Below are 27443 nucleotides of genomic sequence, written 5' to 3'. Positions count from 1 at the left end.
AAAGCTGTTTTCTCATGCTTGACTTAAAAAAATGGGGACGCAATTTTCTCATAAGTAATATGAAATTATATCTTCTGTTTGTGATAAGTATGCATAATAGAAAGGTGAAGTGCAGATGCTCTGGACTTCTCCTCAGTGTATGCAGGACCTTTTTTGTCTATGAGGTTGAGTGCAGGGGGCATCAGTGATGGCCTTGATACACTTAACAAGTAGAAGTCTGAAATAGTCAAATAACTATTTGAAGATAGAACATGGAAATGAAATAAAGGTGGGATGAAGGCAATCCTTGTCGATACTTCAATGAAGTCCCGTGGATCTTGCAAGATCTGACCTCTGAATATTCCCGCAAGCAGTGTGGCTGTCTTAGAGCTGCAGTCATGTGAAACTTACCTAGTAAAGCACAATGCTTTCAGATACAGGTGTTTTTGGTGTTTTGTTTTTATTTTTTTTTTTTTTTAGATGGATTTACCCAGACAGAAGACATATTAATGCAAAATTAAATGCACTTCGTTTCTTGTGTTTTCCTTGAGTATATTCGTGTATAGCGTGTTGAAGTGTTTGGTGGTGTCTGGTGGAACTGGGGATTTTTGTTGATTTGCTTTCTTTTTAGAGAAGCTAGGAAAAAGTTTTAAAAGCAACCTACTTTAACACTTTATCAGCATTTTTTAGAAAAAACATTATCTTCCATGAGAACAGTAGTCCATCCACTTCCATCTGTGTTTCTCATTCTATGCTGTAGTTGTAAAATGATGGATATTCTTTGCTTGGAATGTTTGTTTTTGAAACCAAGCCTATCTTGTTTCTTGATTTAAGTTCTAGTGGCTTGGCATTGGCTTCCTGACTTAGACTGACTTCGGATTTCAGTGGCTAGTAGGGAAGTGACATTTATTTTTTCTGACGTTTGAAAAATGTATTTTACATTTCAATTACTTAAGGTATAGGGGGAGATCAACTGAACCTGGAAATCCATTAGAAGGAAGAGGAGGAAGTATACTTTAGAAAAAAAAAAAAAAGATCAAATGCACAGCCAATCCTTGCTGAAGATCCAGTGCATTCCTACTACTGGAAAGAGATTATTTCTCAGTAGGTTTCAGCAGATTTATATTAGTGGTACTCATGTTGTTGAAAATCATCTCTGTGCAGGGATGATGGTGTTAACATAAAAAAAAAAAAAAAAAAAAAGAAAAGGGTATTAGGAATGAGTGTTTATTACTGCATTTTGGCATTTCATTCTTAAAGTGTTAGAGAAAAGTTAATTCCCAGACAGATCTGGGGAATTTCATGCTAATGAAGCTTCTTTCATACCAGGAAAACTGATGAACCAAGAACCTATAACTGTATTTAAACCACTGAGTGATATGATGGACATTTACCAGCATGTCTTTTCTGAAGGAAAATACATTTTGCTGATCTCTGAACTCTCTAAGTATGCTTTCCATAAAGGAAAGTGAAACAGAGCCAGACAGTTTAATTCTTTTGAACATCAGTGCCTTTGTCAAAGGCCCTTGCAGTTAGAAAACCAAACATTTCCTTTATTGAAGTAATTCTTATGTTTAGATCTGTGCAGCATAGGCATCTGCATAGTTTTAAATGTTTTTCTGAAGACTGGACTCCAGTCCATGAGCATGTCAAATTAAAAGGGCTTTGCAAGTGAAGTCTTGGCACCCATCCTTGGGCCAGTTCTTGTCAATATTGTCAGTAATGACAGACGAGGAAGAACAGTGCAGTATTTGCAGATGGTAGCAAGTGCCTACTACAGTTTTGGAGAATGTGATTAGAACTGAGAACTTTCCTGATGAACTGCAGAAACGAAGCAAAGTGAAGAAGATAAAATTGAATATAAAAAACTGCACAGCACAACTATGGAGGAGTGGAAATAATGCGCAAATATAAAATACAGAAGAACTGGACAGGTATCTGTAGAGAAATGGTTGGGATAGTGATATCATAAGCACAATCACTGTTCACAATGTTGGGCACGCTTTGTTTAGTGGGGTTTTTATCAGTGACTAGTTCTGTTCAGTGCTGGTAAGAACCCAACTTGTGTACTATGTCCAGCGTCTGGACACTCTGTTTAAAAAATAACATAATCAGCTGAAAGCAAAAAGAATAATAGATTTAGCTGATGAAAACATGATGAAAACTTAAAAGGTTTAATTTATTTAACCTGAGATGGAGAAGACAGGGATATACAGATTTCTGTATGTAAATTTGGAAAATATATGCATATTTACTAATTTAGATGAAAGAAGGTTTCATCTAATCACTAAGGAAATCTTCAAAGTATAGTCTGTCCTGAATATCTGGGGATGTAATGGAACCTTTGTTACCAGAATTTTTTGAGAGTGTTTTAGGAAAATTTAAATAATGCAGCCATGTATAGTCTGACTTCAGTGTACCTTGGAGCAAAAGATAAGTATCTTGAAGTCTCTTCTCTTACTGCCCTTTTCAGATCAGAGCGTAAGGAGAAAGGCAAGGTATTTGGTCTGAAAAGAGCCAACACACAGATGTAGGAATATGTGATAATCTTTTGCCAAGTTGAAAATAAATGATAGAGCTTACAGTATGTTTACTATTGATCTAGGACAGTGAGTTGTCAAACCTTCCACAGGAAATGGAATATAAAATTAGTAAAGGCTGGAGCAGGTGATAGGGGATCTCATGAGGGTTTTAACCTCCAGAGTTAAGTTAATTGACAGTGCAATAGTACATTAAAAATCTTGTTTATAATTATGGGCTAATGCACACTAATTATGGGCTAATGCACGCTATTATGCAAAGGCATAATTTTAACCACATCCTCTCTGTAACTGTAACCATTCATGAAAAGCCCCATGCTTAGTATTCAGTAGGGATAACAAAAAAAAAAAAGAAATAAATATTAATAAGCATATGAATGGTTTGAATTATAATACTGAATGCCATCATTTAATCCAGTGGTACAGCCTCAGCTAAAGTTTCACATTTAGTTTTGTTGACACTCAAGAAATAAGCAAAAATAAATGAAAATTTTATAGCCATAGAAACACTTCCTTAGTGATTGACCATAATCTTCTCAAGTGGGGAAAAAAATATTCAGAGTGGATGTGCTGAAGGAATACAAAATAATGAACATCTCAAAAGAAAGACATTAAAATAAAAACCAACTTGATATTTCTTCTTAAGATTGTCTTTCTTCGTTCTTATATAAAGAGAAAAACCTGAGGTTTTGATTTGGGTTTGGTTTTTTTTGGTTTTTCTTTTTTGGTAAATATGCAACCATCAGTTTGAGTTCAGCATAACTGTTGCAGAGGTATTAATCTTTCCTTCTTAGTCTTTCTTTCTTCACGTCCCCTTCTTAGATAGCACATACTGCACAACCGAATTGCTGTATATTTTCTGTAGCCTGGCTCTGATCTTTGACTTGAATTTCTGCATGAGTTTTTGTATATGAATTTTAAGTGACTGTCCCCATCTGTTCCCATGCAAGAATTCCACAAATATCCTTTTTTTCCTACAGATTTTTATCATTCTGTGTCTTAATGCCCCATTTGACATTCACAAGTGTGGTCTTGCTTTGTTCAGAAAGTTGCATCTAGGATTAAGCTTTTGAACTTTTCACCCCTTTTGAATCTTTCTGTTGGTTCCCATTCTGAGTCACGTCAAATGCTCATATGCTTTGGTTTCAAGGTCTCCTAAGATTTACTGTCTGTATGCATAATTTTTCTTGTGCTAGCAAAATGCGAACTTGTGTTCTCCAGGAAAGCAGAGGTGGTATCTTTTGTCTTCGCCCTTTTAGTGTTTTCAAATTAGTATTGTTAGTAAAGATTTTCATCAGTGCTGCGGTATAGAGCACTCCATAAACAGGGTTCTCCATAAATATCTGTAAATATGCCCTTTAAATTTCTTGAGGTTCTTTAATACAATGCCTAGAGAGAAATGAGGAATGATGGAAAATCTTGGATTCTATCACTGTGAACAATATTTCCTCATAATTTCTTCACATGTTCGTCTTTACCTTCTGTCTTTATCCACTTGGTTTTATTTCTTCCTCATGGGTAGCTTTTAAGCTCCCCTTCTCCTCTCTGTTGGCCCAGTGTGTGTCACTAAGGAGGCCCTCTGTGACTCACTTGCTGCTCCAGAGTACAAATACAAAAATGACTGGATGCATTTTTCATAGAGTAGGCAGTGAGGCTGAGAGATCAATAGCTGCAGATTATAACTATGGCCATACTTTTGGCCAGTGTGGAAGTGGTGTTTATGTTGCATAGTAAGAACGCCTAGAATTGTTTCATTACTAAGTAGAAAAAGCAAAAGAGAAGAGATAGAGAAACCCTGTTCTTCAGGGAATAGGTTGACCAACTGATAGGAAGAAGTGCACTATTAGAGAACAACATCTGTCAGCTTCTTACTGCACATTGTTTTGCAATGTTTTCTGAAGCAAAGATTAGTGAGAACTTCAGCAGAAATATATTGGAGGAGGGCCCCGCTCTCAATCCCACTCTTTGCTCTTCTGGAATTCAAAAAGGATTTTGCTTGGAGTCATACCTGATCATGATTCTCTGGAGTTTTGGGAAGGGACCTTAACACTTGGAAGTAAGGAGTCAGATAATTTCATTATCTGCAAAATTTAATTTTAAAATGTCAAAAATAGACATGAAATGAAGTTGCTTATAGTTAGTGCTACTTTATGCATCTGTTGCTGGTTACTTCTAGAAATATGTTACTGAGTTAGGTGGTTCATTGATCTGATCAGTCACGGCAATCTGTATATTCCTGTCAAAAACCCTGGTGGTTGTTCCAGAGGAATTAATTTTATTTATTGGAAAGGTATTAAAAAAATGATATATAAAGGTTAACATGAGGGAGCTAGTTCTTGACTTTGAAGGCAGTTTTGTGTCTTGCCTAATACGCTTTTAACAGTGGAATGGTTAAATTGGGAAATAGGCCAAGAACAAAGGGAATAGAATGTAACATCCTTAGTTGTAGGGCTGGTGGGTTGTAGTGCGCTGGGACTAGCAGGTCCTGGCAACACAGCTGTTACATCCATTAATTAAAGTGCTGTTAGGTTCAAAGTGACTTTCATGAGCTGTTTGATGTCCTTCCAATCCATAGTTCTGCAAACAGTTGTAACATTATCAGTGTGATGTCTTCCCTGCTACTTTCTGCTTCTTAGTGAAGGACAATTTTCAAATACTGTGTGTTGTAAAGCAACAAATTGTAGATGTTCACTGTAACTGAGGAGGTCTTGGTGCCTTATCATTTTAGCTGATAAAAATGTGTCGGAAAATTACCTGTCCTGCATTAGGTGCGTAGTAACATAATAATGGTGCCTAGGAGCCATAAAGCTTGTGCCCGTGCTCTCTTTCTCTCTCTCTCACTTTCATATTTGTTAGGATTAGTATCAAATTCCCCCAGTTGTATTTAGTAATGCTTGTGATTCTTTTGTGCTTTGTGACTGAAAATTCATCATAACTGGAGTTAATCTCTAGCTTTGGTTTGGATTCTTACAGTAATCACATTTTAAGCATGCGGTGGCCCTGTTTGAAGGGTCCTTAAAAAGTTGGTGGTTTACCGCAGATCGGGATTTTAAAGTGGCAAACAAATTGTTTAAAGCTGTTGAAATAGCAGTCTATCTAATTTGTTCTTCTTTTCCTCAGCCTTATCTGCCTACAGAGGAGAGGGCACGTCCTAATTCAGTCATGCAACTGGCTGAAAGCTTGAAGCAGATCCCAAGCCGAGACTTGAGCTTCTATTGTTCTGTTGCTTGGGGATTGCCTCTGTGCCTTCTGTTTCTATTTTGGTTCAGGTAGAATTTGAAAGGAAAGTGTCCTTAGGAGAAGTGATATGTGTATTGCCTAAACTGGGACAAGGGAGGCCAAGTCACTGGCTTTGTAGATCTGTGCTGCCACTGGCAACTTGCTTACCCTCTTGTGCCTCATTTTCCACATTTGGAAAGTTGGCTTAATGTCTTGCTTTGCAAACATAAATGAAATGACATGCCTTTTCCTCACAGTACTTGGAAGCTTTTTGGCAAGGCATCTGTCTGTGTACAATGGTGACTATAATTCCTTTGCTTAAGCCTTCTGGGTGTTGCAGTTGTGGGCAATCTCCCTGGAGCAACAAGGTATTGTGTTGCTCTGATGAATGAGAGTGAATTCAAGAATACAATGTTGAGGAAAATCTTGATAGGTTTATTACAACTAATTATTAAAGGAACCTTGCATTAAAGACCTTTATGCAAGATTTTATTCATACTACTTCATTTTCTGTCATTAAAGGAGCCTATCTTCTCTCTGCAGAGAAGAAAAATCTTAATGACTTCAGTAGAGAAATGGTGCGGAAAGCTGAATATTTGAGTCCCCCTTCATTTCTCTCGAGCACTGATTTTGCTAATGGCTGGTAAAACTGCTGAGGACAGGAGTTCTGTAAAAAGCAGATCCATAGGATCTAGGGCCCAATACCTGATTTGTTTTAGTTAGATGTTTGCTGGCTGTGAAAGCTATGAGTGGCCCATTCTTACCTGTTCAAGTGTAAAATGGAGCTCTGTTGGTCAGAGCAGCTTTTTCATACCTTTCTCATAGCCTTGTCCCTGCAAGCAGCAATTGCCATTTGTCTGCCAGTGCCCTTTCTTCATCTTTGGTTTCTGGTGAAGCAGTGGCTGTTGACTGGATTATTTGCTCTGAAGATCAAGAATAAGGAAATGTTTATGCTCTGTCACAGAGATTTATTCATTTTTTTATTTCCTGAATGATCCCTAGCCAGTCACTTAATCTTCTTATAAACTGGCCATTCATCTCTGAAGTCAAGACTCAAAAACTGAGACACACTCACTGTGTCTGTGAGCAGATCTGTGTGGAAGCATCTGAGCTGCTCAGCATTTCCAGCAGTGAGGACAAAAAGAAACTAGAGGTCTGATTTCTCTTTCTGATGTGGTCTTGTATTTCCTGGGCAAACTTGTCCAAGTCCCTTTGTTTTGTTGCTGCCAGTATTTTTTTTCACCTTGAAAAAATGTGGAATTTTGTTCACCAGTTTCACAGGAGTGTTACAAGGAAACTTTTATCAGGGCTAGTGGGCCATGTTGTAAAAGCATAGTGGGACAGGAACTGCACCTGCCATGCAGCAAGAGCTGCATGGCCACAGTATGTATCAAAATATCTGTTTTTCCTTTAGTAGTTTGAAGATTTTGGAAGATGTATGCACTGGTTTATATGGGGAAGGTTTTTCTACATAAATCTTACTGTGAAAATACAGTGGGGGATACTTCAGGGATGGCTTTTTCATTTTCATTAGTAAATACAATTTCTGAAAGCCCTCCAGCTATCTGTCTCATTTACTCAGAGCTTCCACTGATCTTTTAATGTCATGGAAACTCACCAATCCTGTGACACCCTGGGCTGTCATCAAGAGGAGCATGACCAGCAGGTCGAAGGAGGTGATCCTGCCCCTCTACTCTGCTCTTGTGAGACCTCACTTGGAGTATTGTGTGCAGTTCTGGTGTCCTCAACATAAAAAGGACATGGAACTGTTGGAACAAGTCCAGAGGAGAGCCACAAAGATGATCAGGGGACTGGAGCACCTCCCGTATGAAGAGAGGCTGAGAAAGTTGGGGCTGTTCAGCCTGGAGAAGAGAAGGCTGCGTGGAGACCTCAGAGCAGCCTTCCAGTATCTGAAGGGGGCCTACAAGGATGCTGGGGAGGGACTCTTCGTCAGGGACTGTAGTGATAGGACAAGGGGTAACGGGTTCAAACTTAAACAGGGGAAGTTTAGATTGGATCTAAGGAAGAAATTCTTTACTGAGAGGGTGGTGAGGCACTGGAATGGGTTGCCCAGGGAGGTTGTGAATGCTCCATCCTTGGCGGTGTTCAAGGCCAGGTTGGATGAGGCCTTGGGTGACATGGTTTAGTGTGAGGTGTCCCTGCCCATGGCAGAGGGGTTGGAACTAGATGATCTTAAGGTCGTTTCCAACCCTAACTATTCTATGATTCTATGACAGGTGTTAGCATACTGTACAATTCAAGGTCTTGAGCATGCCAGAACCTAAATGCTAGTTTTGGTTATATTCTCATCTACTAAATTTATGCAGTGCCAAAAAATCCTGCAGTTTAAAGACTAGTTAATAAAAGGATTTAATGACCAGGAGTCAAATCATGCTGTTGTCATTCATTATAGAATATTCTTCAGTACCCTATAAATTCTGTCATTCTATAAACCTGTCAATTTCTGTTCTGAATAAATGTCGAGGAATTTGTAGTTTCTTACAAATTGTACTAGAGGACAGGCATTTACATTCTATAAATATGGTGATTCTATGAAATTCACTCACACAGTGTACTATGCTTGGCTGACAATCGTCAAAATGGACTAACCTTGTAAGCACAGGCAAATCTAAAATACACATTCAGTGGAAAATCAATGGTTCGTGTTCTCAGAAGTTTAGTGGGGTTTTTCTTACAGTGTCATTCAGTCTTTGATGCATTCTGGAGAGAGTAGAGCAAGCAGTGCAATCAGTAATAGCATATTTGTGAGCTATAACCTTAGAAACAGTAGCTTATTTTGCACTAAAGTGTTTTCTCCATAGAACACATGAACTTTTGTGCTGGTTTATTGACAATATTTATTATCATCCTACATTGTTTCTAGATTAAAGTAAGACCCCCACTCTGGTGAACACTGTATTAAAAAAAAAAAAAAAAAAAAAGGGCAAAATAGGCAGCCTGTGCCCTGAATTGATTGCTGTGTAAGCATCAGTATTGCCAGTGGAACTTCATTAAAAATAGAAATCTTGATCTTGCAGTAACTGGGTGTTTTGCAATTGGGCTGAGAAAAGTCCAATTTAGGTAGAGATTCTATTCAGCTACATGGAATTTAGTTGTTGAACCATCAACATGTTCACTATATAGGATATAGAGTATATGAACTTAGCTCTGCTCTCTGTTTCCTCTCACATCATGACATGCTTTTGAAAGTGATACATTGGCATAAATGCCTTCTAGTTGTAAATTACGCTTTTTAAAATGGGATACTGTCTTATCTATGTTTCTTCAGGGCTAGCTGGAAAGATTATAAAAGCCATCATCAGTGAAGGATTTCAGATCTCAGCTCTGCAGATGGTGGGTTTCTTTTTGTGTATGTTTTTCTGATAAACAGTTGGAGAAGTGCTGTATGTTCTTCACAGCAACATATAGGTGTCTTCCTGCAATATAAAATTTGTGCAGACTGTTTAGCAATGTCTTGGGATCAGCATTGTCCTTGCGATGTTAGTGTTTTATTATTGAATTGATCAGCTGCTCTGTTTCCTGTTGCTGGGTGACCTTGAGGCAAGACGCTTTACCCCTGTGTATCTTAGTTTTCCTATAATTAGAAGCGGAATAATTATTTTTCCTATTCAGAAGCAATTTGAGATATCTTTACAAAATTTTACAAAATTAATCTAAGATTAAATAAAAGATTGTTAATGTTCTGCCTTAATTTTTCTTAATATATATTGATTGTGGTTTTGGGGAAGTTTTTAAAAGACACTTAAAGGATTTTTGACACCCTAATCACACTCAACAGTTAAAGGAAGTTGGCACAGAGATTGTTCCAAAGAGTAGTCCTGTACTTTGATTTTTGTGGAAGTCTTGAGATCTGAACCTCTGACCCACATCCCCACCACAAATGAAGAATAGACCCTTTCCTTTACTGTGCAATGAATGGATCCTCTTGCATGTCTTAGTGGCATCAGTCAACACTTCTTTGTCTACTTATATTTAAGGTGGAAGAAGATACTGTCTGCTATGTTGTCTGTGGTGTCATTGGCTATGTTGTTGACAAACTTCATATTGTAGCTGTAAAACCATTCCTTTTGCATATTAAAAGTATATTCTGAATGTTTGCTGGCTAAGAAGGGGTATGTGTCTATTTTTTTGTTATTGTTTAAGGCAGACTGGCTAACATTTTTGTTTTCTTAGTTCAACATGGAACGTGCAAATGTGGAAGAATTTTATGAGGTTTACAAAGGTGTCGTCTCTGAATACATGGTAAGCATAAGATTGAGAAGAATCTGTTTAAAATAAGATTAAATGAGGAAATGGTCGTTTTTTGGGATAGTGAGAGGATATATTTTATGAACCTGGTATTGACTGGTTCTAATTTGTTCTCAAATAAACTAACTTGTCTTGAAAATTGTGCTATCTATGTTGTATGAAAGGAGAATCTTCTGTGAAAATTCTTCAGCCAAGGAATTTGTAAAATGCAACAGAATGAAGTCCTTCCACCCCGGATAAGTTATTTTATTGTGGTACAGCTGTGAGAGTGTGTCACTTCTATACCTTCATTTGACTTGATATTGCAGTTGTGGCTTGGACCAGAATATAGATTTATTATTTTGTTTACAATGGGGCTACTATATTTGAATGCTTTCCTGATGGCATTTTTTAGCTATTAAGTTTATTGGTCTGAATTCTGTAGATCTTCCGAAAATTTGAGAAGTTTAAGATATGCTGTAATACAAGTGGATGTTTAAGACTATATATTATTATGCCTTGTTGTACTGTCACATAGAACTTCCTGACTGCGGGCAGAGCAAAACAAATACAAGAAGACAAGCTTGTGTTTCTATATAACTGTCTGTCAGGGAATTTTGATTCATTTTACAAATAGTAATGAGTTTACCTTTACTGCTGTCATGTACTATGCAAATTATCCTTAATTTTTAAATGGTTAAGTTTTTAAAAGTTTTCTACACAGTTACTAATATTGCTTTAGTTGCTAATATTACTCTGATCATGACATTTTTGTTCCCCCTCCCCTCCCTCTTTATGAATGTTTAGTCTAACTTCAACAGGGTCTGTGGAATTGTCTTTAAATTGTTAGTTCACTCTCAGGTTGGAGAATACTCTTAAAGTCTCCTCTGATAATCACTGGTTTTGGCAAGGACCAAAGGAAGATTGGACAAGACAGACTTGTGGGTATGTGGCAGAATTCAAATATGGTGATACCTGACCAGTATTTCAGGGCCTGAGGAATCCTGGTACTGCAAAAGTCTCTGCTTTGAACCAAATCGGAAATGCTCTATCATCTTCTACAACTCTTGTACAGTCTCTGACCCCCTAATAAGTTGCAAATTTTTGTTATATAATTTGAGTTATTCAGAAGGCAAGGTCACATTTAAACAGGGTAAGTCAATAAAGAAGATACGTTGTAGATGGAATTTGAAGAAAAGTGAGAATCTAGGGCTCTGTCCTGCAAGCCATATGTGCTGGATGCACTCAGTTGAAATGAAATTAATATCTCCATGCATTCAGGATATCTGTGAAACAGGAAAACGTGGGAAAGCTAATGATGATGGCAACAGAATCCAGAGAAGGCACATATGGAAACAGAGATAGATACTGTCAGTGCAGGCCAAATAGGAAGAAATATGTTGCGAAATAGGATATTGAATAAAGAATATGACCTCTTATATCTGTGACTCAGAACCATCTGTTTTGATCTGAATTTTATTTATCATTTGAAAATAACTCAGCACAGAAGGTACTTGGCATCCAGAAATTCTTTTCAAAAACTATCCTCTCTTCTGGTGAAGTCAGTCAGATAAAGGCTTGGTGTTTTATATAAAGCATTTCTCTGTGAAAAGAGAAAGCTCAACAACTGCCCAAAATGTTAGCTTTGTTGGTATCTTCTGCATGAAATTTTGCATACTATTGATTAGGTTTTATGCTGGTTTGCATTCTATTTCCCACTGTAGCCAGAATAGAAAATGGAGAAAAAAGGAGGGACATTCTTTTGGGTCAGCTCAGGATCCACATTGTTAATCAAAAGTGTTCGAGCTTGATCCAGCTCCAGGAATCGTTTTGATTGACCACAAACCATGTTACTTGGTGGATAAACTATTTGCTAAAGAAAACTTGATTCAGCTGTAACTGGGAGTCTTACCGAAGAAACAGTGTCTGCTGTTTAAATTCAACTCTGGACTCAGTGAGACTGCATAAGGTAGTTCAAGCTTGCCTCACATAGTACCGCTTGTCTCTGAGCCGTAGTTGATGGCAGCTGCTCTTGACTCATCAGCTTTCTGTTATAATGAAGGAGTCAGGAGTAACTTGGCTCATGTTGTTTGCAGTTGCAGGTGGGATGTCAATGCTGACACAGAAACAATAGAAAAGGGAGAAACAAGTTAAAAAAACAACCCACATTTTGCAGGGAGGAATTCAGTTGATTCAATTAAAGTTAAAAGCATGTTTTTTCTCTGCTTTCCTGTTAATATTTAGATGACAGAAATAATGAAGCTGTACAGAGTAGTGACTTTGTGGCAATTTACTGTTTCTTAATAGAATGAAATATATTGCCCACTGACCTGTTATTAAAAAGAATCTGCTGGTGATAAGACAGTTTTTGTCTTAAAATATTTATTCCTATTACAGAGCATGGAACTAGTCTAGAGTTCCATGCCTTCTCAGGAATGCTTTTACCTACATTTCATAGGATCAGGTTAATGATAAAGGCACTTGGCTGAAATGCTGTCCTCCTGACTTTAAGTGGGGAGACTAAGCCTATGCTTTCAGCATGGAATCCATTATGAAGATAGCAGCTCTTTGGAGCAGTGATAATCAGCTTGGACTCTTTGTGTGTCTAGTTTCCATCGCAATTCATAAATGGCAGAGGACTTAATCCTTCTTTTCCTACTGCTTTTTTACCCACTTGTATGCTCTTGTTCTTTGCTATTACTCATCCTTGACTTGCCCATGGCTGGTGGGTGTGATTGCAGTACCTTGCTTATCCTTTCCTGTCCTCCTTTATTTCATAGAATCATAGAATAGTTAGGGTTGGAAACAACCTTAAGATCATCCAGTTCCAACCCCCCTGCCATGGGCAGGGACACCCCACACTAAACCATGTCACCCAAGGCCTCATCCAACCTGGCCTTGAACACCGCCAAGGATGGAGCATTCACAACCTCCCTGGGCAACCCATTCCAGTGCCTCACCACCCTCTCAGTAAAGAATTTCTTCCTTATATCCAATCTAAACTTCCCCTGTTTAAGTTTGAACCCGTTACCCCTTGTCCTATCACTACAGTCCCTAATGAATAGTCCCTCCCCAGCATCCTTGTAGGCCCCCTTCAGATACTGGAAGGCTGCTCTGAGGTCTCCACGCAGCCTTCTCTTCTCCAGGCTGAACAGCCGCAACTTTCTCAGCCTCTCTTCATACGGGAGGTGCTCCAGTCCCCTGATCATCCTCGTGGCCCTCCTCTGGACTTGTTCCAACAGTTCCATGTCCTTTTTATGTTGAGGACAACAATTTCCTGAGAATGTTTTTTTCCTTTTCTCTTTCCTCCTTGGTTTTGATTCTATTAATTGTCCTAATTTGTTTAAAACTTGCCTGGCCAGATTCCTAGACAAGAGTACAATTATAAGGGCATGATTTAAAAAAGGAAGTCAGACTAGAACATCAAAATAGATTCTTTCTGCTTGTGAAACCTATACCTCTTATTAACAGACTCCAAATTGCACTAATGCCCAGAATTAATTTAAGCTTATGAAAACTAAGACCCATCTTCATCATCCTCTCAGAACTCATTATGTCTCTTTACTCTCCTGGAGGTTACAGGGAAGCAGATGATTCTGGTATAACTGAGATTTTGGTAACAGTACACCTCAAGAATGTTGCCAGATTAAGTACCCTTTCCCTAACAGCTTGTGCCACACACAGAGCTTCTGTTGGCTTTGTGTGTTTCAGCTTCTGTAGTAATGCGTGAGGAAAAGACGGTGAAAACCAAAAGCCCCAAAGACATTTTAATGACTAAAAAGCCATCAAAAGGATGCATATTTGGAAACAAATTTAGGCTGTGTATTGTGCTTCCTGTAGGGAACACTGCAAAGTACATTGCTGCCTGTGGAACTGACTGAACACAGTGTGATTTTTCAGACTTGTACCCAGTAAAGTGTATTCTATTGATTTAGTCTCATTTGACAAGTTATGGGATACTGCTGTGAAATCCAGGTCCAGACCAATAAGGATATACCCACAAAAGAATTTGAAGTATTGTGGATGCTATTCAGTATCCTGTTGAAGGTGAATATCTAGTTTACCTCAATTTCCACCTCCTAAACCATGTAGCAAAATGGAAAACATTTCTTCTGTTGTATTTGTTGTATTCTGTATTCATGATGTATTTGTTTAATGTCTTTGCTTTCCCTAATGCACCAGTATTTCTTTCTTGTTCCTCTCCTGTAAGCTTGGGTCTAATTCTGGGGAGGAATACAACCCTTGCTAATGCCCAAGGAAGCTCAGATTTGTTTCTGTCTTTTTTCTTTTTCAGGAGATGGTTACAGAATTGTGTTCAGGCCCTTGCATAGCAATGGAGATTATACAACCTGAGCCTCCAAAAGTCTTCAGAGACTTTTGTGGTCCTTCTGACCCTGTAAGTACTTGCTTGAGTGGTGAAGAGTGCTTAAAAAGTCGATGTGCTGTGGATGTGAATTAAAATATCAAGGTGTGGTATGGTTGCCACATACCTGATGAATTCATCGGAAACATGAGCATTACCTTGGTATGGAGGTCAAATGCTAGTCTTAGTGGACCAATTTGCAAATTCTCTGGCAACTTTTCTGATGTTACTAAAAGAGATGATCAAATACTGTGATGATATTTATGTGAAAAGAAAGCGATCTAGGCAAAAATCTCTGTTGAAGATACATAAATATTCTAGCACAACCCTTGAGAGCCCTGAAGCAAATAGTTACTGCTTGTGCATGCAAGTGTAAATCAAATGTTAGTGCATCGCAGTCTGTGGCATTCTCCCAGGATGAAACTGTAGAAAGAGAATTGGTTCTTCAGAAGAAGAATGGTTTTTCAGAAGGAAGCGAACAAAAAGAGTGTAAAAGTTCTTTTACCTGTTTGCTATCGTAATGCTTCTAGCTTTTATTTTTCATTTTGTGAGGTGACTAATTGGATGTGTGTGACACTGCTTGCGATTTGGAGACAAGCAATAAATGCTGTCTCTAAAAATTTGCAGGTTTTTGTTAAACAGAGAAGACTATTATACCACACAGTATCCATGAGGTAAAATATCAAGATGGAGACAATGAGGTCAGGGTTTGTATGTTTTCTTGATTATGAGTTGAAGTTTTAATTGCAGACTGAGTGAGTTTACCAGTTTCCATGGAAAGAATTCACCCAGATTAATATTTCAAGGGAGAACAAGTTGTTCAGGATATATTTTTCTTCAGATCCAGAGTTTCCATTAAAGAAAGCTCAAGCTAAAGGCATTATCCAAACTTTTTTCCCCCCATCTGTTCGTTAACATTCAAATGTTTCTCTGCTGGGTTAGCATCTTGTAAGCAGAGCATAACCCGTTTATCGGACTTAGTTTTAACTGCAGGATATTAGTAGTAATGTACCCAGTGTGGTGGTTTGTTTTGTTCCAAATTCCATGTTTAATGTTTCTGACCTGTAAAGCTTTCAAAGGCGCAGTTTTTTTATTCAGGTCTATTATACCCTTTTCATGTTTCTACTTGTTTGATGCCTGATAGGTTAAAATCAAAATATGCTTGTAAATATCACAGCTGCTTTCGGTTATTAAAGACAAGTGTACCTATGCAAGGGGAATTTCCCTGGTTTACTGTACTACATCACATGAAAAGGTCTGTCATAGCCATAAAACATGTGTGACCGAAGGAACTGTTGATGAGCTGAAGAGCTGAGGGATGTATAAAATGATGACTTCTTTGGGTAGCACAAGAAAGGAGCAAAGGAGATAACTAAATTCCTGCCTCCCAGATCTCTTGCTCTCATTCTAAGTGACCTAGCTATGCCGTTTGTCTTTCCAATTTAAATGTTAACTGTGATTTGTGAAGTGAAAATGAGTACCTGTCTGCTTCTAGTGGAAGCAGGTGGCTGTAAGTTCTGGACACTGACTTTATAGCAGCTACACTAATGGTACATTTGAAAGGCAGCTTTGTTATGTAGTTCTGTCTACTGTTTTCTATTGAAATAGAAGAATTGTAGATTAATTGATTCTGTGGGCGCATAGAGCATATGTGCAACTGCTCTGAAGGGTGATCTTTGAAATTTTTCTGTCTCTTTGGATAGCGTTTGTTAGGTTGTCCTTGAGGAAGAAGGGACTAGTGTATCTGTAGTCTTTTGTCATTCCCAACCAGAATCATCAGAGAAGCTCACAACTGAACTTTGTTGTTAGAATATCTGTCTCAAATAGGAGTAGCAGGAACCATAGCAGCAGTTTCATTATCTAGCAAGGCTATATGCAGACTATGAAGATATGATGGACTTGATATTCTGGTGATAAAAATAAATGTTGTGCAAATAGTGCGTTATCACTGAGAGATCTGGATTTCGTTTATGTATGCTAGATCCTGATCTGTGTGCAACCTATTTATAAACGTAGGTGAAAACCAAGTTCCCTACAAAACATACCTGATCCGGTCACTATGGCTCCTATTAAAGAGTACCCTGTTTGGCAAGTAGTGCCACTGAAATCACTGTGATTACTCTCAAAGCAAGGTACTGTTTGAAGTGAGCAAAGGTGTTAGAATTCAACTTATATAATGAATCTCTCCCAATCACATGTGCTGTTAATTACATCTTAGATACATAGTAAATGGAATAATTACTTTGTGGCAAGTCAGATATCTAAATGGGGTATGAATGTTAACAGCCATTTCAGTCTGTTGTTGATTTTACAGTTGGGGTACACTTCAGTAAAAGGCATCCAGAAAGAGGTGATTCAGATTTTCCCAAATCAGAGCAAGATGTCATTTGAAAATAGGTTTGGGTTTGTCCAAGTCCCTGATGTTTAAGGATGAATAATTGGAGTTGTTCTATTTTGAGGATTATACTTTAATAACCTAGCAATTTATACCAAGTAGACAATGCTAAAAATGAAATGGAACTTTGTGCTTAGTAGATAATAATTTGTTAGCACTGCAGGTCAGTAAAGCTCTCTGCCAAAAATATCTTTCATTATAAATCAGCATATAAATACTTCATTAAAATTTCTCATGTGGTTGTAGGGAAGACTACTACCAAAAACCTGTTTTGAGCCTTTTTGTAGCAGCATATGAATGGCCTGTCAAATCTGGAAAGTTGGCAGTGGGATAAAGATACTTGTCTGTAAGGAGCTGCGCTGGACATGCTCACCCTCACAATTACTGAGACCTGGTTGAAGGGCTCAGTGTCACAGATCACAGGCTTGTGTAACATTTGTCCCTGGTGGGTAGTATATACACTAGGAGAAATGCTTTTCTGCAGGTCTTGCTGCTGCATGCATTCTTGTTGTATGCTGGCACTTTTCTAGTGAGTGGCCAGCCGGCTTACTGCAGTCTTGGTGAACTGTCAGAATCTTTAACTGTGCTTGGCTTAAGCTTCTGGAGTGCAAATGGATTTTTTTGTGTCACCAGTAGTCTCAGCTGAGGCCTTTCTGTAATCTTTCAGATCACCAGTGATGCTTGTTTTTCTTGTCTTCCGATTGCAGCCTCTAGCTTAGCTGTTCCTCACAGCCATGTCCCAGACTACTTGTGTGACTTGCTCTTGACATCCCTCTGTACCTCGTTCTCTCTGTCCTGGAATGCCTCTGTGGCTAATGTGTAGGACTTAGAAATGGAAGGCTTTCTCCACATCTGCTATAATAAACAGGTATTTACTTTTTACTTATTGTTGCGCTTGGCTGAGGAGCCACTGGTGCGAGGCTACCATCTGCAGGCTTATGACTGAGCGCCTCTAAGTCAGAATCCCGCCTAGACTTTTTACCCTACTGATGTTGTGTCGTTGCAATAGTAATCCTGCTCATGCGCTGGAAGCTGCAGACCCAACCCTGCATGCAGGCGGTTCAGGACATTGGTGGCTCAAGATTGACCCAGGAGATGACAGTCTTGTTCGGAAACATCCTGGATGACCAAGCAGCCTTTGGCAACCATCCTAGGAGAAGGAAAACTCTAACTTCAAACCGGGGCTGATGGAGCTCGTCTAGCCTTGTAAGGTCTTCCATCTAAGAGAAGGACACTCTAACCAAACCTATGACCTGAGGACTTCGCTGTCACTTGTCCTAGCTATCTAGGCCCTGGCAGATAAACCTCAGGTATAAAGGGTGGGGCCAGTTCCACGCACGCTGTGCCTCACCTAAAAAAAAAAAATCCACTGTGCAGGCTGGACGGGTTTACTCACACTTGCAAAGCCCTGTAGCGACAGGCGAGGGTCGAAACAGCAGGTGATAAGGTGCACTGGAAACTGCAGTTCCATCCCTGCATGCAGGCGGTTCAGGACATTGGTCACTCAAGATTGACTCAGGAGATGACAGTCTTGTTCGGAAACATCCTGAATGAGCAAGCAGCCTTTTTTTCCAACCAGATTTACCTATCCCGCATTGTCCTTTTAGTCATAATCATGCTTGTAGTAAGCGTGAGTAAAGCCCTTACCAAATCTTCGTTCGCAAAGCCAAGCCATCAATCAATCAATTGTTGCAGCACCCCTATAAAAGGCCAGCGGCCATTTTGATGCCCATTTTGAAAATAATGTTCTTTACAAAGAAAATTATACATTACACATTATACAAATTATACATTATACAAAGAAAATAATTCTTTACAACATTAATTGCTGTCTAGAAAAGATGGCTGAAGTCCACACAAGACTGCAGCTTTCAAGGAGTGGAAGCACCCACAGCCTTTGCTATGTACTTAAAACTAGGAGGTTTGAAACACTGAGATTTTATGAGCAGCTGAGCACTTTTATTTAGATATTTAAATTTCAAATAGGAATGGGATTTCTGAAATGGCTTTGAGTTCCACTGATTTTCCATGGTGTCTGAATCATTTAAGCCCTTTTTCAGGATAGACTTATCAAATCTTATTATGCAGATTGTTAAATTACATTTTTTGTGCTGGGTGCTATTTCACTCTGTTTCTACTGTTGCAGTTCTGACATCGAGAAAGAAAAAAATTACACCTATGGCAAAGAGGTAGCTCTAGAAAGTTAGAAAGAGGAGTTAAAAAGGTAATTAAATCAGATTACTACAGAACGCTAATCTTTTGAACTTTTGATAGACGCTATCACTTAGAAATAAGAGCTGCCAACTGGAGCCAAAGTTCAACAGAAGACAAGCTATGTTTCTTCTTCATTGTAAAGAAATTGAAGTGATTGGGGAGAGGTAGGGGTAAAAGCAGCAGAGTGTGCTGTATCAAGAAAGCTGTTTTGTTTAAGAGCAGTAAGAAAAAAACCCAACAACCTATTCTGTATTGATTTGATGTTATTTCACATGGATCAGGAAGCAAAGGTTGTAATTGAAGACCTCGGAACAAGGGGATGATGGCCATAGAATCCTGTCACTGCTTGAGCTTGCTGGCTGTGATGTTTCATTTGGTTGGTGTTTGCGTATTTTTGTCTGCTGGAGCACTTGTAGGCCTTTTGATATTACTGAGGTCTAAAGCTACAGATTCGTTTTCATATCTTCTTCATGCAGCTTCTATGTTGAAATAAGTGCTGGTAACATTTTGTCATGGGATTATTGAGGTGGTTACTTAATATTTGTAAGACACTTGTAAAATGGTGTAGAGATTAGATACATTGCTTTTATTAATTTTTTTTAAGTATTTTTACCTTTCTTTGGAACTTCTTCATACACAAAGAAAAAGTTGGTTAGAACATGTGATTCCAGGAGTCTACATCAGGTACCTGTTCCTGGCTGATTGCATAACTTATAGTGACCATACACTAAATATGACTCAAGTACCTTTTGCTGTGAGATATTATCAAAGCAATGGGACATGCCGCAATATTTCTGCATCCAGTAGGCTGAAAAGTGATTTTCATATACTTGCTTTATATCCTAACCTGCATTCTTTTTACACTGGGGATTAGCAGTCTTAAGGTAACAATGTATTAACAGTCTCTTGTGCTTTTTCATCAATGCCAAAGTGCTAAAAGGGAGATTAGTTGGTTTAAAACAAAATGGTGAACTGGAAGAGCTGGAGTCTGCTTTAGCTCCATTCCTGACCTCACTGTGTGACCTTGGACAAAAAGTTCAATACATTTCTGCCTCAGTTATCTCATCAGTTAAATAGGGAAACAGTATAAGCCAGAGAGCTTTGTTGCTGTAAGATTTTTGTTTGTATGGACCTCTTGTGAATCTTTAGCACTGAAAAATATCTACATATGAGACGAAAAATGTTCCTGTTCATTCCTAGAACTACATTAGCAGCACAACATTTTCATATTACATCACATAAAAAGTGGTTCAGAGGAAGATACAAAGAAATATAGACATTATTTTTGAGCTCCCAAGTATCCGTTTTCTGGTGATACCTTCATAGCTGTTTCAATATGGATTCTTCCTTAGCTTTGCTAAGAGTGTTGACGGTGAAGTACATAATGTGTTTCAAGAGAAATAAGATTTATTAATCTAATTTTTTGATTAAGAAGATTTTCATATAACTGATTAGTTGCTTAGATAGCCTGAGTCATGTAATGATAATAAAAACTTTCATTCAGTGCCAGAGCATTATCAGCTAGAGTAGCAAACGTATCGATCAATACCAGTTACAATATCCTGCTGTCTAAGCCTGCAGTGGGAGACATGATTGAATTGCTGAAATGTTATTTGGGGTCAGTCATCTGACTCTGTCCTTTCAGTTTTTAATTTCCACATCAGCCTCTGCAGGTCTAATAAAAATGTGTTCTAGACAGTGCTAAGGCCTCTTAGTTGAGGGATATGGTAATTTTTGACTGAATAGGTGTCAGTGGAGGGAGATTATTCCCTCTAGTGCAGCCCCCTTTTGCAGACCTGATATTGCTGGTTCATAAAGCCCAGTTACAGTGTGTTGTCAGAGACAAGCCTGTGTTTATGAGTATGCCAGACACCACACCTGTGGCAGTGAGTTGCTTTTCCCAGTATGAAATGGATGAAGTCTGCACTGGCTGCACCAGAAAAAAGACTGATATATAAGTGTCATATTTATTCTTCCTGCCAAAGCTATGCCTTGCTCCAGGGGCACCTGAAAGTCAAGAATCCAGTAATAAATTTTTACAGGCATGAGCTCAGTATTCATCGTAAGTTCTCATGATGTGTTTCTTTTGCTTCTGAATGGGGATTGCAGTGGTCTGCCAGCCCCTCATACCCTCCCTCTGCTGCCCCTTTTGCTTTAATCGTGTGTGTATGTGCTTTTGTTGTGGCATGCATGCATGATGTGGTTATAATTTTGAGGTGACCTGCTTTGAGCTCTTGTTCTTGCATACTATCTTCTCAAAGCTACCCTTTAGAGGTGATAGGAAGTCCTTTGATAGGAAGAGTGACTTCAGCCTCACTGAATGATGTCTTTGTGCAGAGACTAGAACAGAAATCAGAGTAGTGGTGGAGGAGCCTTTTGCTTGCAAGTGTTTTGCTTTAAACTTGGCTTGTTATTGCTGGAAGGTTGCTGTCATATGATGGCAGTTCAGTGTCATGTGGAGCTGGAGTTTGTAGGTTTGCTTTGGTTCTTGATAGGTAGCTGCATGTGTGTTGAAAATTGCTGTTACTGGTAATGACTGACAGTCTCCATCAGGAGACTAAATGCTGACAAAGCCTTCAAGACCAAACTCTGCTTTAAATCCAATGTGTTTGAGGCATGTTGGCAAGGTTACAGTTTGAAAAAAATCCATTTGTATCTGCCATTCCTTGTCTGAGGCTCCAGAGCTACCTGGCTTGAACATGCCAACAGTGCTACTTTTTCTCCTAGATAAATCCTTGATGAGATGTCATTTGGCAAAGTAGATAATAAAAGATATTGCATTATCTGCTATCAATCGCACAGAGGCATGACACTGGAGGAGTCTGCTGCTTTCAACCTCTGCAGAGAAAGGGCTGGGGACCTCTGGAAGAGGACTGAAACTGGAGCACACATGATTCTTGTTTGCTGTTGCTTAGTGTTTTTTTTAACTCAGCTGGCTACCAAAGCCCTTCTAGTCTACGTAGGAGTTTTTTGTAGTTTCTTCTGCTCCCTGTCACTATGACATTTTAGTATCCCCTGCTGACCTGGCACCTTCTTAACTGCAATTTCTGGACCTTTTCAGAAAGTTATCAGCTTTTTGTCAAAGATTTTGTATGCTCTCCTGGAAAGTATCATCAACTTCTGAAGCCTCAGGATTCCCATCTGCATTCCTGTCTTTCCCTAATGTTGGGCTGTGTGTGACTTTGAACTGGTTCTTTCTGGGCTCCTTGTGCCTGGTTCCAGGCTGGAATAACTTTCCCTGTTTTAGCAAGAGGAGAATCATAGAATCATAAAGTAGCTTGGATTGGAAAGGACCTTCAAAGGTCATCTAGTCCAACCCCCCTACAATGAGCAGGGACATCTTTAACTAGATCAGGTTGCCCGGAACCACATCCAGCCTGGCCTTGAATGTCTCTAGGGGTGGTGCACCCACCACCTCTCTGGGCAGCCTGTGCCAGTATTTCAGCACCCTCACTGTAAAGAATTTATTTCCTCATGTCCAGCCTGAATCTCCCCTCTTTTAGTTTAAAACCATTACCCTTGTCCTATTGCAGCAGGCCCTGTTAAAAAGTCTTACCCCATCTTTCTTATAGATCCCTTTTAAGTGGCCCTGAATGACCACAATAAAATCTCCCCAGAGTCTTCTATTCTTCAGGCTGAACAGCCCCAGCCCTCTGAGCCCTGAACATGTGTGGAGGGAGAGACTGAAAGAAAGCAGGGATGTGCTACAGGGCATTAACAGCACTGGTTGCTGATTTTCCTGGACTTGCTGTGCTGGCACGGAGACCTCCTTGCTACTCCCTAGAATGGGTAACATGCCAAGGTATCCTGGAGCTGGGTTTTTAGGCCTTTCCTTGCAAAGCATCACATGGCTAGCCTTTTTTGTAAGGGTTTAAGCCGTACTTAGAATATTTACTTTTTAAGAAAACTTGATTTCTTGGTCAAGCACTTTGCACCATTTAGTTCTGCAGACAGATGAAGACATTAGCCTAATCTGAAATCACAGAGTCTAATTGTGTCTGTAAGTAGGTGTGAAAGAAGCTTGGAAGACTGGCTTAGGGATCATAAAGGCTCCCTTCGCACTCAGACTGAGTGCATCCCAAAGTAGTAGGTGGGTGTTATTAAAAAGTGGTATTTTAAGCATCTGTGATGGACACAAGATTCTTATAGATGCTGTGAGTTACATGAATTTGTCTATTCAGCCTTGAGGGGGGGTGGTTTTTCGGACTGTGTGGGGTTTTGGTTGTAACTGTCTATTTGCAGGTCTTGCTTTGCAAAATGAATGCTTCCATATCCTGTTTATATTGTGTCTTCCTTGTTACGTTCTCCAAGTTTTGAATAGCTGCTCTGTTTTAGAGAGTGGTGTTATGGATTTAGTATCTCATACAGATGGATCATACTTTCGTACATTCAATGTGTTTCAAAATACCATATCTTTATTGTAACTCTGTTTACATATCTTAAATAGATTAAGGAGAAAAGTTTTGTTTCTCACTACTATAGAAAAAGGTATGTTTCTAACATTACCAGCTGATTGTGTGATACCAGCCTGGTATGGACAAACTCACAATGTAATTTTACATTGGTAGGCTGATCAAAGGTAATCCGCAGGGTTCTGTCTAATGCTTGTTTCTCCCACCTACACTGGATTAAAATGCAATTTACCCTGCCTGTGGGAGTGTTTTAATACTTATTAAAAGTTTTCTTCCCCCTTGTGAAAACACAGCCTTTGTCAGTAAAACACAGGCCTGGTCCTAGGCTGTAGTCTCCTCCTGCGGTCAGTGGAGGTCTGCCATCCTTGGTGATTCCCTTTCTTTAGATTTTTTTTTTTTTTTTTTTTTTTTGTCTCCTTCCTCCTTTGGACTGTTCTGTTTCTGCTGTAGCTGCTGTGGTTTCTGAGATTTAATTAATTGATACAGTCCGTAAAGGCACAAGGGAGGAGCCTTTTTGAGAGCATAGGTAAGAGCCTTTTCAAGAACATGATGCTTCTGGGTTAATTTCAGTTTACATGATTGTTTTCTTGGCTTCCCCTATGTTCTGTTTGGTTACAGCATTCAGCAAATCACTCATTTACATTGGACAGCAATGTTTTTGAATCTAGAAAAATTAATCCCTGAAAGGAAGCATTGAGGCAAAAACCAAATTCTCTTATAGCCTCAGTCCTTCCTTGGAAAAAGGGAGTGGTGTTTCCAGAAGATATAGGAAGTGCTGAGGTCACTGTCTGGGAAAGAAAATGATACTGTTACTGCGCTAAACTGTTGTCTCCTTCTCCAGTTACCTGGCATCCTGGTCACAGTGATCTTGTGTGTTTGAGCCTTGTCCTTTACTTGAATTCTTCTTGACTTCTTTTGGAACATAGTAGTTTTGTAGTACTGTTACATATACTTCAAGTTATGAAATATTATGAATAAATAATAAGAAAATAATAAACCAAGGTAAAATTTGGTAGAACAGGCTGCAAGGGCTTTTTCTAGAGCACTGTAGAGGGCAGTTAGCAAGAGTCAGCACACAAAGGTGCTTGTTGAAAATGTGCAATAGAGGAAATCATAAGCATGTAGAAAAAGGACAGTAGAGCACTTTTCCATATAACCATGATGATTTTGTGATCTTGAGTATCTTGAAGTTGGCTGCAGCTGTCCCAAAAAGTTTTATGTCTTTCAGTCAACAGCTTATGAATAATCAATTCCTGGATGTGCATGACTTTGTTTTTCTTATCCTAGAGGACTGCTTATTCAGGCTCTGCTTGGTTAATAACATGGTGGCAGAGCTAATAATAACCGAACAGAAAAGGAGCTGCAGCTCAAAGTGTTTATTACGTACTCTTGATGATAAATTGGTACACAAAAGAGATTGATCTGAGTGGATCTGATCACTGCTGGAAAGAGATCTATCAGTTTCTTGAGTGGGTTTCCCGTAAAAGGGATCAGTTGGCTTTCTAGGTGGTATAGCTGATATCCTTACACTCTACATTGCAACAGGGGGTGTGTGGACTGAAATTACCTAGGTGCTTTGAATGTCATTGTAGTAATACAAGAAATACATGCTGTGGTCAGAGCATATCTGCAGTTATTTTCTGCTTGAGCTACGTATTAAAGGCTTCAAAGTGAGTGAAAACAGATACTGTGGCCTAAGCCTTCCGTTCTGTAATAGAAAGAAGTCAGTAGTGTAGTTTTGCATTTCTGTTGATGATGGCTGGTACTATTATTATTGTTGTTCTTATTTTAAATCCTCCTCTCTGCAATTGCGGAAACCCATGAGAACAGCTGCAGTAATAGTTTTCATTTTGTACCACTGGTCTCATTGTCTGTGGACACTATTAACTAGACAAGCGCATTTTAAAAACTGGATATAAAATGGTAAATTCAAATGCTGAAAACCTGCTGAATAACTTGGGGTGCTGCTTGCTGGTCCGTTTGGTTTAGGCGACATTCTCTGTTCTACTGCAGGGCCACCTGAGCAGAATTTTTAGCAGCTTCTTTCGCTTACAGTATGATAGACTGCATCCAATGTGCACATGGGACTCTTCCTAAGAAGTTTTCCCTTTGTCTGCATCCCTTGACTTCCCAGATCAAAGGACTAGAACAAAGTTGTGGTGGAAGATGGGTGAGCAGCAGTTGTTCTTCAGGTTCCCATGGCAGCTCTCAAGTTCCCATGGGTCACCCTGGCATGGCCCGAATTTTGCAGACTGTGGCTTATCATCAGGAATTAAAGCAGCATTAAATCAGGGAGAGAGAACAGTGAAGGAACTGGTCTCAAGTTCAAGACATCTGAGCTAATAGTTAGATGTTGCACTTGTGATTGTTGTGACCTGTGTTTCTTTGTGCCCCTGGGAAAGTACTGTCTCCCTGCCTTGGTTTCTCACTCAAAAAAAATGGGGTCCATTCTGTTCCTATTTTCTGTTCTTTATGTCTCTTCATTTAAGTTTTGCAGACCAGGAACCATCTATTAGTATGTATAGGATCACAGACTAGTACAGCTGGTCCTGAACACAGCAAGGGCTTTTAACAAACAGTTGTAACACAAATTATGAGCGATTCCTTCCATCACAGCAGGGCTGCTCACAACTGTGTGGGAAGAGATGGCAGCACTGCTGCCTTCAAGGACAGGCTTGCTGTTAGACTGGGGAGGCTTGAGGGCACAAATTATGCTCTCCCATGCTGAGCCCCAAGTGAGAAGGATTTCTGGGGTTTGCAGCAGACCTGTGAGTTTTGTTTTTCAGTCCATCTGTGTCGTCTGTTGAAGTGGATAGTCCAAAGTTGATTCAACTAGGAGTGTCTCTAGAATTTTAAAGCAGTTTTTTGTGCTTTGCAAAGTGCATCACTCAGGTTTCTTGACTGCTTAAGCAAATGTAAAATTTCATCTCAAAAATTTCAGAGGAAGAGATAATTTCGAATTATTCTTGTTCTTACCAGGAAAAACTCAGCCAAGGTATTCGCGGACTAAAAATAATGCCTTGCAACTTCGTAGTGACTTTCACTGAAGGCTCTCCAGATATTTTGCTAACATTAATTAATGAAATCCCAAAATACCCCTTGCAGGCTAGTATTTTTTTATCCTTGTTTTACAGGTGAATTAGTAGATGGATGAAATTCTAGATGCCTTGAAGGTGCTGGAAAAGCATCGATAGGACCAGTATTTCACCTTTAAAGCTTAAAGTAAAGCAGCTAATAATAAAGTTTAGTTACACTGTGCTTTCTGATGTCTTACGGAATTAGTTGCTTTTCAGTTGTTAAATGCTTCCCTTTTCCAACTTGTCAAGTAATGTAAATATCCCTTATTGCACCCAGATAATACAACAAGGTAGCTAGCTATTTTATCTTCATTCCTATTTTGCAACCAACTCACATTTGGTATGTAAGTTATCCTCAAGGCTTCACCATCCAGTCTAGTTTACACTTCACTCAGAAGTGTGGCTGCTTGCTCTTATCTAAATTCAGCCCATTGGCAACAGCAGATAGGCACACAAATACGACAGTAAATAAGTTTCAGAGCAGGGCAGTTATCATTAGAATTGCGTAAGCATAAACCAGAAGCACCAAGACCAGTGAAAATGCTATCTCAGGCTGGCAAATGTGCCACGTTTGCTGCCCACAGCAGAGAATCCGCAGAGAGTTGGAGCAGCACCTTTGGGCTGCCAGAGAGGAGGAGTGGTAGGGAAAGTGTGGGAGTAAGCAGAGAGAACCGAAGTGCCTCAGGGGCAGAGCGTGAGAAGGAGACAGTGTAACAACTTCTACAGACCTGTGAGCTTCGGAAAGCTGCCAACACTGGAGCATAGAAGATAATTTTAGGTCCCTTACCAAAACTTCCAAGAGCCACAGGCCTTCAGAGCAGTAGTTCAGAAGTAGGCTGGCTTTAAAATAAACAGAAAAGAAGATGGATTATTTTTTTCTTCTTTTTTTTTTTTTTTTTTCTTTTTCAACTCAGACCAGAGTAGGCTTTGTAACAATATAAACTGTGGTTTGCTTCCTTGCTGCTACTGTTGCAGAACTTTTTGATTAGAAAGAGG

At 39.2% G+C, this 27443-nt stretch overlaps 1 protein-coding gene across 4 annotated transcripts in view; it reads left to right on the top strand.

Annotated features, from left to right (window-relative positions):
- The window catches only part of NME7 (NME/NM23 family member 7), a 94575-nt gene that overhangs the window by 43803 nt on the left and 23329 nt on the right, over positions 1-27443 (top strand). For 3 of the 4 annotated variants that reach the window (XM_080612595.1, XM_080612594.1, XM_080612596.1), the window contains 3 exons: positions 9028-9092; positions 9933-10001; positions 14281-14382. In XM_080612595.1, coding sequence (XP_080468721.1) covers positions 9028-9092; positions 9933-10001; positions 14281-14382 — 236 coding nt within the window. Of the gene's footprint in view, positions 1-9027; positions 9093-9932; positions 10002-14280; positions 14383-17451; positions 17613-17753; positions 17951-27443 lie in introns of all 4 variants that reach the window. The other variant, XR_013956389.1, reaches the window with a different exon arrangement.

This window comes from Psittacula echo (genome assembly GCF_963264785.1).
Source record: "Psittacula echo genome assembly, chromosome: 3".
Taxonomy (NCBI): domain Eukaryota; kingdom Metazoa; phylum Chordata; class Aves; order Psittaciformes; family Psittacidae; genus Psittacula; species Psittacula echo.
The sequence above is the reverse complement of the archived record's forward strand: the minus strand, read 5'-3'. Positions and strand labels throughout refer to the sequence as shown.